Source organism: Thermobia domestica, chromosome 9 (genome assembly GCF_964235325.1).
Source record: "Thermobia domestica chromosome 9, izTheDome1.hap1.1, whole genome shotgun sequence".
NCBI lineage: Eukaryota > Metazoa > Arthropoda > Insecta > Zygentoma > Lepismatidae > Thermobia > Thermobia domestica.
Window position 1 is genome coordinate 209,069,566 of NC_137462.1, and position 13,699 is coordinate 209,083,264.

The window sequence follows — 13,699 nt, forward strand, 5'->3', positions numbered from 1 at the left end:
GGATTAATTTCTTAATCATACAGTGCTATAACCTCGACAAATATACAGTTATGCTAATAATTTGATACGCAAATATAATAAACTGAGAGCGAAGTGAGCAGGAATTTTTATTCTTGCCATATTCGGAAATAAATACTGCGAAAACTTGGGGCTCCATTTACATAATTTGCTTCTTTTTTTAAAGAAAAAAAAACTGGGGCCAGTAGCGTACGCAGGAGTTTATTTCAGAGGGCTCCAAATCCAAACTCAATAGGGTATATTTTATATTAAAATTCAAAAAAATGTCCCTAAAATTAGGCTAAATTTACACAAAACTCGAAATTTCGTGATATCATGTGAAATTTTGATCTTTTATATGTTTAAGAACCAAACTTTACGATTCTACCATTAACGGTTTTTATTTTACAGGTAATTGAAAGAATTATGGCGGAGCCAGATGTCAAATTCACCAAAGAGAAGTTGCGAGGTTCTTTTTCTTGCAACAGAAGTCAACCAAGGAAATCCATGGTTGCATACTAGACACATTGGGTAGACAGTGACCTTCATACTCCACTGTGAAGAAATGGTGTGCGAACTTCACGCGTGATGAATTTTCAACAGAAGATGATAACAGGTGTGGTAGGCCAGTGTCAGTGTCAACTCCGGAAAAAGTGGACCAGATTCATGACCTGATTTTGAGCAACAGACGGATTTTGCTTCAGGAGATATCTGACAAAGTGCACATATCCAAAGAACGTGTTGGGTCAATAATCCATGATCAGTTGGACATGCGTAAGCTTTCTGCAAAATGGATTCCGAAGTGTTTGAACGCGGATCAGAAACGCGAACGTGTGAGATCATCGCAGGTGATTTTACGGCATTTTGCGAACTCCAAGGACGATTTTTTGAATCGGCTTGTTACCCAGGATGAAACGTGGTTGCATTACTTTGATCCACAAACCAAACAGCAGTCATGCGAGTGGTGCCACTCAGGATCTCCAAGGCCCCAAAAATTCAAAGCACAAAAGTTCGCAGGGAAGATGCTTGCCTCAATATTCTGGGATAAGGATGGTGTTTTGTTCTCAGACTACCTACCAAAGGGCCCAACCATAACTGCAGAGAATTACTGCAGTCTGCTGACTAAGGTAAAGGACGCTATTAAAGAAAAGCGCCGGGGAAAGTTGACACGAGGTGTCTTGTTCTTGTAGGACAATGCTTCCGTCCACAAGGCTGGCAGAACAATGGATTTTCTTAGGGACCTAGGGTTTCAGTGCAGTGACCACCCACCTTACTCGCCAGATCTTGCCCCTTCTGATTATTACCTGTTTCTAAAACTCAAAACAGCACTGAAAGGACAGAAATTTAACAGTGATGAAGAGGTGATAACTGCTGCGGAAAACATTTTTTGCAGACCTTGATTTTTTTTTTTTTTTTTTTTTTGAGGGGTTGGAGCAGTTGCAGCATCGAAGTGTCAAGTGTGTTGACCTTCGAGGGGACTATGTTGAATAGCCTCACACTTTCATGCCTGCAGCTCAAGTCCTTCTGGGTCGGGCCGAGAACTTATCAGCCCACCCTCGTATAATCGTATTGACTTCTCTGTTCAGGTCTTTTATTACGCAACAAACTATTTTTTTTTTCTTATTCTGCTTTTCTCTCCCCACCTACAGATGTATAGGCCTAGGTGCTTAACAATACTTGTCGACACAGAAAGAATTTTAATGCCGCTCCCGTAACGGTCCCGTTTGCTGCTTTTTAATTATTTTTATTTTCGCATTTCGTTGCTAGCATGAGAGTTTTCTAATACACATTTAGTAACTGCTCGGTTCTTCGAGCCATATACATTGTTTTAGATTATTAAAGGAAACAAATAGGATATCTAATTAGTTTCAAAACTCTCAATGCAATCATGCTAATTCATGTGGATTTACGGAGAAATAAGAAGTGTTACGGAGAATACGGAGAATAAGGACTATGACCTGCCGAAAGAAGTACTACTGAAAATTGGGACAATGGCAGTCTACACAAACACAATCAATCCACAATCCAAAGATGGTGCATCCAATTTCAGCGCTTCGGCTAGTAGGGATGGTACCGAGACCGAGACTAGTCTCGGTCTCGTCTCGGTATCGTCTCGAATTATCGAGACGAGACCGAGACCGAGACTGCCTTTTATATACCGAGACGAGACCGAGACCGAGACGGCCTTTTATCTACCGAGACGAGACCGAGACCGAGACGGAGCTCTATAAATCGAGACGAGACCGAGACGAGACTTAGGTCAGTCTCGAAAGTCTCGGTCTCGTCTCGAATATTGATATAGACAATTATTAAGATTGACCTTTACTCAAAATTTCTTTTGTTGCTGTATTAGGTAATATGGAAACAGTTGACTAATGTTCAGTGGCGTATTTAGCGGATGACTATCGGGCTGAAGCCCCTCCCGAAATAGATTTATGATCATTTTTTCGCATTGCACGTACAACACAAATATTTCTTACTTGTTCTCAAGCCTCTCCCGAAACAAAATCCACTGCTGATGTGTATAGTCATCTCTGTCTCCCTCTCTCAACACACACACACACACACACACACACACATATATATATATATATATATATATATATATATATATATATATATATATATATATATATATATGTACCAGCGGATCTAGGATATGATCGAGGGAGGGGCAAAACCATAGTTTGACATTTTATCCAGTGTAAAGAAAGAAGTAGGATTGAAGCCCATTTTATACAATGTATAGCTGAGCGTCAAGGGGAGGTATAACCCCTTTAACACTCCCCTTGGATCCTCGCCTGTATATCATATCTAATATAAGAAAATGGAAGAGTTTGTTTGTCTGTGTGTCTGCGTGCCTGTCTTTCTGATTGCCTGTGTTCGGCCTAAGGACCAGACAAGTGTCCAAGAGTTACGAAATTTGGGTAATGTCCCAGGCCTCAGACCAAGAAGAAGCGTTTTTTTTTTTTTTTTAAATTTTGAATCAGGAGGGGCGTTTATCGGGACTTGTAAAAGTAGTAGAAAATGACCGATATTAGTGTCAAATGTATAGTTTTTGAGGTCGTTGAGATCAATGGTGTCACTTCCATTAGCGATGACTTTCAAATTCAGCTACCAGTACATGCGGTCCGGGGTTCACCTGCTGGGGAGCTCATGCTGGGAGTTCACCTGCTGGGGAACTATGTATTTGACACTAATATCGGTCATTTTGTATTATTTTTACATGTCTCGGTACCCCCTCCCTCCCCCGGGGTTCACCTGCTGGGAGGGAGGGGGTACCGAGACATGTAAAAATAATACAAAATGACCGATATTAGTGTCAAATACATAGTTTTCGCGGTTGCTGAGATAGTGATACTCCCACAGGCCTTGACTTCCAAATACTGGTCCCATGCGAAAAATGGGTATTTCATCTAGTTATATGTAATAGTCATATATATTAAAAATGCTGAATTTTTTTTTAACATGCTGTGTGAAATATGGAAGGGGGAAATTCTTCTAGATACTCTGCAATACCACTAGATAAACAAGCAATGAAATGAAATGAAATCTTTGAGTTTTACGTCCCATGGTTATGCCGGTTAGGCTAAAGGAGACGGTGATTATGAGAAATGAATGAAATGGTGGAATGAAGAAAGTGGGAGGAAACGGGTGAACCCCGAGAAAACCCACGCACACGGTGTTTGTCCACCACAAAGTTCACTTGGCGGGAGCAGGGTTTGAACCCGGGACCCCATGCACCAGAGGTGAACGCTCTACCACTGAACCACCGCGGCCCTATAAACAAGCAATGTTGCCAACGCAACATAAAGTTCTAATTTCTCAAATTGCACTACGTTTGATATTACATATTTCTGTTCAGTTAATTTAGTTTAGTTGCGTGGGTTTTCTCGGGGTTGTCCCGTTTCCTCCCACTTTCTTCATTCCACCATTTCATTCATCTCTCATCATCACAGTCACCTTTAGCTTAACCGGCATAACCGTGGGACGTAAAACTCAAAAATTTCATTTCATTTTCTAATTGAGTTTAACGCCTCTTTCTGCAGCGAGGTTATATGAGACTGAACCTACTGATTAACGTTGAATCTAAACCACATGAGCTCCTGCCGGGAATCTAACCCGGGTCTCTCACGCCATAGGCTAAATGCTTAGCCACGAAAGAGCTCTACATATTTCTAATTTAGATATTAAATTAAACCACAAAAGCACATATATTATTCAGTGTAACAAAGGACAATACATATAACTAACATCAACATTTTGGAGATCTCTAATAACTCAAATGGCAGGAACATTATAACATTAGTGTTCAGTAGTTTTAATTACAACAAGTCGCAGTTACATTATTTTAATCAGTGTTGGGAACTTAAATAAATTGCTAAATATTATTATAAATATAGTGCAAATAACGTAGCTAAAGTGCAAAATATTTTAAAATTACTCGTAATTTGTTTTATGGTGCAAGAATGTTTTCAAAACACGATGTTTTTCATAGTCTTTGGGCTACTTATAATGTTAATGGCAAAGTTTTCGTTCCAGCAATACATGTAAAAGCAAATTGTAACTGAAATTAAACGTAACTGGCAACTTTTCAGTACCACTAGTTGTTCTCCCTAAGCCTTAGGCCTGGTGTATTTTTTAGATGCTGCTTTATTAAAATTTTAATTACACCCTAGCTGCATTTCATTTGTTATAGTTTGACCACCGACCACCTCAAACTCGATCCATACCATATGGCTATATGCAATTATTCAGACTTACAGTTAGTAATACACATTGTGTTGATTTTTGTTTTGTTTTGTTTTAGTTTAACGTCTCACGATTATGCTAGGGCGGCTAAAGGAGACGTGGAGTTACTGATCATAGTGGAATCCGAAAAACTTTGGTCGTTGAACATTACCGCAACCAGGAATCGAACTCGGAACCATGCGAACCAAAATCAAGCGTACTAGCCATTACAGCAAATGGGGGTTCTTACATTGTTTTGATTTAAATAATTGAGTCAGTGTTGCCAGAGACCAAAAAGTAGCGTGTCTGTGCTCCAAAAGTAGAGGATATGAACTATTTGTAGCCCAAATATATAGAAAATAATTATTTGGCAACTAATAACTGGTACTAATGAAATAATGTTTAAAATAGACAGGAAAATGTGATGGACATATTGCAAGACGAAATTGTGATCGATAGACGAAAACAATTTTAGATTGGATACCACGTGACAAAAACAACCTTGGAAATGTCCGCATACAAGAAATTGTGACAAAATCAGGAACCACTGGGGAGTAACCTGGAAAAGAATTACCCAAGATAGATAGTTGTAGAGAAAACTTGGGAAGACTTCATCCAGCAGTGGATTGATAATGCTTGATTATGATGATGGTGATGATTTTATATCGAGACCTCAGAGGTAAACCAAACCAAGTCATAATTTCGTAATTTTACAGGAGAAGCGAAAAACCGGTTCCTTAACTAAGATCTATAATATTGTTTTTCAAAGTATACTAAGTAGTTACAAAGTAATAAGATGGCATTAGACTCACATTATTACACCACTAGAAAGAACGTAGTCTATTTAAAAAAAGTATTCGAACTCAATTTGACCAAAAAGTGACTTAACATAGTCTACCACTATGTTCAGATATATATATATATATATATATATATATATATATATATATATATATATATATATATATATATATATATATATATATATATATATATATACTGTATAAATTTACTAGGTAAGGTAGGGTGAAATTGGATCCAAAATTTAACGAAAGTCATGTTGATAGATGCAAAGATAAGTGTCGTAGCTCCCACCACAAAGTTCAGGAATTTCGTGTTATAAGCTGTCAATTAAACACGTAGATGTGAAACGGTAATAAAACATTTGATCAATTTTAAACAAAATATATTGTAGTAATAATTTACCCTATTTGTTCAGATAATGAACGTTATATTATGTTTTTAAAATGACAGTCAAAACAGAACGTATTGGATAATAAATGAGAAATTGTAAAATTTCAATTTCGGTACGATTAAATACATTCATGCTGCTATGTGTTGCGTTATCCGTTAGGAGGTATTGAACAATTCTTATTCTAAGGAAGGAAATAAACTACTGTATAGTACTGAAGTTAATTTAATAGAGTTTAATTGTATAGGCAGTACTGAGGCCATATGAGAAAGTCTTTTGCTGAAAGTGAAATATGGGTTACTATTAGAATTTTATCCTAGATATGATATACCCACTGATGATTGAAACTGGAACACACGCATGGAAGGCATCAGCGCTAGCAAATTAGCTCTGAAGATGTACACCATACTATAATTCTAAGTCAAGAATAAGGCCAAAAATAAGAAGCAGAAACGACAGACTTTACAATAATAATATTTTTACAATTTTAATTTCACCTATTTATTTCGAGACTTTCGAGACGAGACCGAGACGAGACCGAGATTTGGCCTTCGAGACCGAGACCGAGACAAGCATTTGTTGACCGAGACGAGACCGAGACCGAGACGGCGATTTTTGACTCGAGACGAGACCGAGACCGAGACAGCTATTTTTAAACCGAGACGAGACCGAGACTGTACAAAGTCTCGTCTCGTCTCGTCTCGATACCATCCCTATCGGCTAGTTGCGAGGTCATCGATGATTACTTAATTCAACTAATACAGGGTGCGGCACGTAAAACCGGCCCGTAAAGTGAACACATAAAATGAAATGTAATGTATTGAATATGACTACTCACCTTCACAGCAGGTGCTGAAAGTGTCCTCCTCCCACTTCAACACACATGTGAGTCCGATTGAGGAGATTCATATATACCCTTGTCAGTTCTTGTGTTGTAATGCTATTGGTGACATCCTGGATCCTGGTCTTGAGTTCTTCAATTGTGTGTAGATTTGTTTCGTATACTCTTTCCTTTAACAGTCCCCATAAGTAAAAGTCACACGTGGACAAGTCTGGTGACCGAGGAGGCCACAAGCCTTTGCTGATTGTCCTCTCTGGTGTAAACATCTCATGCACAAGGGACAGTGATGCAGCTGATGTGTGGCATGTTGCACCGTCCTGCTGAAAGTAACATAACTGACGCTCCTCTTCGGTCAAGTGTGTATAAAACTCCTCCAGGATTCCCATATACACGTCACTGTTCACTGTCGTCTCAAAGAATATTACGACGGGCCGGTTTTACGTGCCGCACCCTGTAATATGGCTGTTGACTTTCACAAAACAGATAAATTGATAAATTTTATTGTAATTTAAAGTCATGTATGTTACTTTGTTAGTCTTCAGTGAATGAAATTCAGCATTCAAAATTTACTATAACTCACTCACAGTGGCGTATTTAAGGGGGTTCCTGGCTTAAGCCTCACCCCAAAAATTCATTTACTATTTTAAAGTAATTGAAATATCTTGCAGAATTTTCACATTTCCAGGAATAAAGTTAGTAAAGCCTTCACCCCCCCCCCAACAAAATCGTAAATACGCCGCTGCTCACTCATAATCCTACACACAGAAATGGGGTTTAAAATCTACAATGTGGGTTACAGGTTAGCAGTTCAAAATCTAGCCATTCTTTAGCATCTAGCAGTTAGTGTCTGATGAAGACAACGTTACGTTGTTGAAACTGTTACACTGGAATTTAGTTTTTAATAAACAAGTGTATATACTTTGGTCAGAATTGTTTATTATTTCTTTAGTGAGTTCCAGAGTCGTGATGGATAGAGTAGCCATTCTTTGCATAAAAAAGCTTATTTCTGAAGGCCATCTAGCCTATTTTTTGAGAGGTTGTTGGCAACACTGGTCTTATTCATTCAATACTGTATCCGAAATCACAAAAGGGGTTTAAACAAACTATAGCAGCAAGGAGACAGGCGTGACGTATATAGTGTTCACGAAGGGAAATGCCAGGTGAACAAGGTTGAAAAATGCTGTGTGAATCAATGGGCCAAAATATCAAGCTGGCACAGTATACAAACTGTTAAATATTACATCAAACATTTTTAACCCTAAAAACATAACTCCTGTTTATGTTTTCTGAAAGGATAGGCACATTCTGAGCGGTCAGTTTGTTATCTGTCTTTCAATGTGTAGCATACCAAAAGTCTTAGTAGCAAAGATCGTTTGAGATTACGACTCGTGGGAGTTTTATTGATCCATCTCTTTCTACTACAGGTCCATCACCATTTATATTGATACATTTGTTTAGACAAGCTACGGAACTTATTTTAAAAATGCTTTGCTTCCTTATACAAGTAGGAAAATGGAAACCTGGGTCTGATTCCCGGAGGAAACTAATGTGGTTCGGATCCCACGTTAAGCTATAGTTTCATTTCTCATATAGCCTTAATATTGAACGGGACACTAAATTCAACCAATCCAAACAAGTACGAAAAATGAAAAGCTGCATTAAAGTCATACTATTGAATGGAATAGTGAATATTACACAGTAACTAGATTATTTGTTGTAATTTTTAATTTCTTTTCTTCCAATAGAGAAACTAAAATAGATATTACTTACTGATCTTACTACTTCTTTGCCTACTCTCACTGACCCTTTGCGCCATTGTTCAACAAGTTCGTTGCCTAGGTTACGGAAACTCTTCCCTACCAATCATGAAATAACGCGCCCGGTGCTAGCGAATAAAATGCAGTAAGTGAAAAACTGCTTTGAAAGTAACTCTTTTTATTATTGGGTAATATTTTCTCCCAGGATCAAATGGTGTGAGTTAAAAACCAATCACATTCTACCTTACAAAAGTGCGACTCTTTTCGACTAATCAGTACCCACGCCATTTTATATTTAGGAAGTGGTGCGAGGTATTGAAGTTGCTATTCAGAAGTGTATTAGTGTGTTATAGGTTTGAATCGCACGTATATTTTAATTTGAATAGACAATATTACTTCGCAGAGAAACTGCACATACAATACACTAGTCGACTAGTTTTAAGAAATAAGCAAAAATGAGTGAAACTGATCCGGCGAAAATGAAAGTTGTCGAGCTACGTGCTGAATTAGCTTCCCGTGGTTTGGACACGAGAGGTAACAAAGCGGCTCTAGTAGATCGATTGAAAGAAGCTTTGGAAAAGGAAACCGGAAAAGGTATGCCCATATTTACTTATCAATTTTTATAGAAACGCATTCGTGTCTTTGTATAAGTTAAACGTGTCTTCGTGCATTTTTGCCGGTGTATCCGCCATTTTTATTTCCAGGATAAAAAATGGAGTAAGCTGTTGCAAAAATGGATGCCATAAAAATTTTAAAATTCTTATCTAGTAAGTTACGTAAAATATCTATTCGTAATTGAGTACAATAACTGGGTATGCGTTTGTTATTGATGGTTGTGATCAAAGGCTTTCGAAATAAATGTGTGTATTATGAATATATTGTAATTGAAAGTTGCGTGTTAAAGGGTGGAATAATTTGAGAACGAATTGGAGCAAATAGTAGTAGTGCGGTATAGAGTTAATAAGTATTCAGTTGTAGTCAAAGTTGAATGAACCACTGTAGTAGTTAAAAATAATAACGTAGCATATTATTTAACACTTTGAATGTTACACGTATAACAGGAGACCACAATTTTAGAATACTTGTACATTTTACGAACATTAATGAAATACGTCTGAAATTACGCACCGTATATGGCAGACTTATTTACAGGCCGGCGAAAAATGGTATTACCGTATAAGACTAGGAAAAATGATACAGATGGTTTGTGACCACAGACTTGAAAAGTTGGTGACCTGTATGTCTCCTGGACAATGTTTAGCAGATAGGGTCCAGCAATTTTTGTCTTTAAAAAAGTTAAAATTTCGGTAGTTTTTGTTCACTTTAGTTTAGTTTTGGTTAGGTTAGATTAGTTTGTTACATTATATTAGTGTAGGGGTCCAGCATAATTTTCGAAAAAATGATAGGATTTAGCTTTTTTCTATTAATATTAGGTTTAGTTTACTTTAGGTTAGGTTTAGTTTACTTTAGGTTAGGTTTGGTTCGATTTTGTTAGGTCTAAGTACTTGCATCTTCCATTTCTCCCGTAAGTGTATTTTTACGTACTTCTGGAGTCCTTCTGCTAAACATTTAGCTAGAATTTATCCCAGTTATTTGAAGTAACTTTGACATAAGCCTTATAATACATGCTCAATCTACGCATCGATAGGTAAGACCATTCAGAAAGGGTAGAGTAAGTAGGGTTACCGAAGTTTGAACCCAGTTTAAAAGTGATCGAATGTAATTTCCATAGCCTACCAACTGGAGCGGGCATTGTAAACTTCACCCAAAGCTTATTACAAGGAATTAAGTTCCAAAGGTAGTCGTCTGTTTCCAGCAAAATTTTGAAAATTCACCAGGAAGAAATGGATAATTTGCTCGTTTGTGTCCTTGATAATATGTAAGAAGTGCAGAAGTTCTATTTTTTTTTTTTATAAGCTGTTTTAAACATGGAACGGTTCGGCAAGCGGAGTAAACAACTTGGCTCAAGGTTACCGAATGTTTGGATTGTTGGAAAGCAACGAGCATTTGTGTTCTGAACATGGCTGCAGGTGTACAGACACACTCAAGTTGGTATCCTCGTACAGAGACTAGAAGTTAACGCTTTATTAATTTTAACAAAATGGGTCCAAACTTGGCTAACCCGATCTTACTCTACCTTACTGCAATATACCCTTTTAAAGAAGTCCTAAAAATTGATAGTTTTCGTAGCTATTATCTCTTTTTGTCGAAATCTAGACGGACGACTGACTTCGGAATAATGCCCTAACTAGTCTTCATATCTGCGCCAAAACAGTAGCCTATACTATATCCTGACCAGCGAACGAGTGCGGGTGGCCGGTTTTGGAACTGAAATACAAACAACTGTGTTTCTAACCGGATTACTTGTAATTAATCTATCACAGTTGTTTTTGCCCTGTTCATAATAAACCACTTCACGCATATGTTCAAGTTAAGACAAACACAATTTCAAAAGTTATGTAATTTATTTTCAGAACATTTTAAGGAACTGCAAAAAAAGTACATACACCCTCCATATTAATTTGGCAATAACTTGCGAATAAACTAACCTCAGTGTTGTACAAAGGAACACTGAGAACTTCGTAGAATTAGAGTGTAAGGAATTCCTACTTCATCTGTTAACAAAACCTCGAAGTTCATCTTTGTGAATCAAAGTTATCTTTGGCAACTGCGCTTTCATTGTTTAAAGCAAGTTTTATTGTGTAGTTTTGAGATAAGGCGTTTTCGAAATTGCTACCAATTTGGACCATGTGATCGACTGATTGACAGTACCTTCAGTAAGAAATTTACATTGAGATCATTTTCGGATGTGCTGCAAAAGACTGGTGACAGAGAAACTGATAATCTAACCGCCTCCGAAGGAGATTTGGATCCGCCCCTAATTAAGATGGTAGATAAAGATAACTTTCTCTGATATCTAACCTGTCATTATTTAGCATGGTTTGGTAATTTTAAAATCCAGTATTTCTACCATATTTTGAAATATTTATTTAAAAGAAATAAACCCAATGTTACATTGGGGGCGGTAGGGGAGCGATTAAAATTTAAAGTGGGGAGCCTGACAATTGATTTCTTATAGCTCCAGTGAAATTCAGAAAAAAAGAATTTCATATTAAAAAAGAAATACAAAATACATTTTCATGGTAACTCTTACATTCATTATGTTATTATAAAGTTAATGGTACTTTTGAAATTGATTAGAGTGAATAGATATGTATTTAAGTAACAAAACCACTTGCGTAAGCTTTTCAAAATATCAAGTTTGTCTTCCATTGCCATCTCATTGCTCAAAGACACCGGCGATGAAACAATTGACCGGAAATCATGCGGCCGCTTCTTACATCAAATCATGAAGAAGATGAGTGCCAATGTTAGGTACATAAGTTTTTTTTTTTTTTTTTTAAGGATCCCCTCTTGGAACTATACGTAGCACATTTTAGTACTTACACTTGAAATAAAAATACAGCTGTTTAAAGACGATTGATTGCCTTTGTCTTTGAATTTCATATGTGCATACAGGATTTGTTAAACAAGACCGTACATCTGATATGTTTGAACTATGTGCAACTTATGCTCACGGGCTAAACTCAGTCTTTTGAAGTCAATCGACAATTGATTATGTATTACGGACACAAAGACAACACTAGGCTCCCAAGTTTCAAAATTATATTGTGTATGAAAACAGATAGTAGAATTAATTCTTTGTCACAAGAGGCCTAGGGTCTGGGAGAAATTCAGAGGAAGTTCAAAGGGAATTTCTATACTCATAAATAAAAGTTGTGAATTTATAGTGTATTGAACCAATGATATTTATGCTTACATTACCCATAAGCTGATGTTTTATCGATACTTTTATTTCACATTTACCAAAAGGCTGGATTACGATAATAATCCTAAAAGAAAGATGCATTGTAATCAGGTTTTACAAGGCAATCCCGAAAGACAAGCTATCCAATCCCGTAGCCCTTTAAAAAATTAAGGAAAATTTCTTCTTCACTTCCTTTTCCCCCAAAGGGTTCACATTCATCGAAAAAATGAAATGAAATTTCTTTAGTTTAACGTCCCATGATTATGCTCTTTATGCTAGAGGAGACAGATGATTAATGAAAGTGAAAGATTGTAAAATTAATTGTTGGGCTCTCACAGAACCACGTACAACAAAGACACATACGCTAGCCAATAGACCAACGAAGAGAACTTCACAGTTCTCGAGTGGAAACGTATCGGAATTCTTTCTTGATACAACTTAAGAAAATAATTTAGTTGTCAATCGATAGACCTACATTAAAACAAATACAAGCATCGCGAGCCTTAACTTGATTTAAGCTTACAGTTACAAGATATTGCGCAAGTATCTAAGCTACCAACCCATAATTAATCTTTTAGTCATTAACATCTTATTACTGAGTTTTACAGGTTTCTACTGTTTTATAATGAAATCAAATAAAACGTAATCATTTTTTATATATATATATAATCTGCTTAATACACGGTAGAAATTCACTTGTGTGCTATCTTGTTCTTAAATTGTTAATTTCCATGCATATGCCATTATCCACAATACATCTGCATTACTGCAGGAATATCAATTACTGCATTCTATACAATTTATGGAGTTCTTTATTAAGCGAAACAGATTAGGCTACTTATAACATATAAACTGCAACTTTTGAAAATCGTTGGATACACTGCAGAGTGACGCTCTCCGTTCCCCTGTCCCACCGCACTTACCTAGAAACTGATGTAAACACAACACTAGCGCCCTCCACGAAAAACCGCACTAATATCCTGGTCAGGTAATAGCAATAAGGAGTTGAATTCCATTACTACTCTGCGCGACTACTAATATGGTAAATCGATACGAGAAACTAACCTTGCCTAACGTGTGTTTTGTAACCTGCCGGAGGTTAACGGAATTTATGCCGCAGTAAAGAGAACATTGCTTGCTTGTAGATTAGTACACTGCCCTGAAGTACTTTAACCCATCATTTCGGCTTTCAGCTATAGTAGTACTATGGAAGAATTATTATGTACAGCTGTAACAAAAAGTTTCGTTTTGAATTTCCTCAATCACTTTTAGGAATTTTGAGTGACGCGGCTGCCTGTAATACTGCGGTAGGATCGGTTAGGTCAGGTTAATGTCCTAAGTTCAAATATATATATAAAAATTACGGTACAGAT

The 13,699-nt window shown here is 37.0% G+C and overlaps 2 protein-coding genes across 3 annotated transcripts in view; one reads left to right on the forward strand and one right to left on the reverse strand.

The window, feature by feature from the left end:
- Nucleotides 1-8,782, reverse strand: part of LOC145660575 (dynein regulatory complex protein 8) — a 77,261-nt gene extending 68,479 nt beyond the window's left edge. For both annotated transcript variants that reach the window (XM_081725808.1, XM_081725807.1), the window contains exon 1: nt 8,532-8,782. In XM_081725808.1, the coding sequence (XP_081581934.1) occupies nt 8,532-8,577 (46 nt within the window). In that variant the 5' untranslated portion in view covers nt 8,578-8,782. The remainder of the gene's footprint in view (nt 1-8,531) is intronic.
- Nucleotides 8,783-8,805: 23 nt separating this feature from the next.
- LOC145660574 (heterogeneous nuclear ribonucleoprotein U-like protein 1) overlaps nt 8,806-13,699 on the forward strand; it is an 82,216-nt gene continuing 77,322 nt past the window's right edge. Inside the window, exon 1 of the mRNA XM_081725806.1 lies at nt 8,806-9,112. Within this exon, the coding sequence (XP_081581932.1) occupies nt 8,974-9,112 (139 nt within the window). The 5' untranslated portion in view covers nt 8,806-8,973. The remainder of the gene's footprint in view (nt 9,113-13,699) is intronic.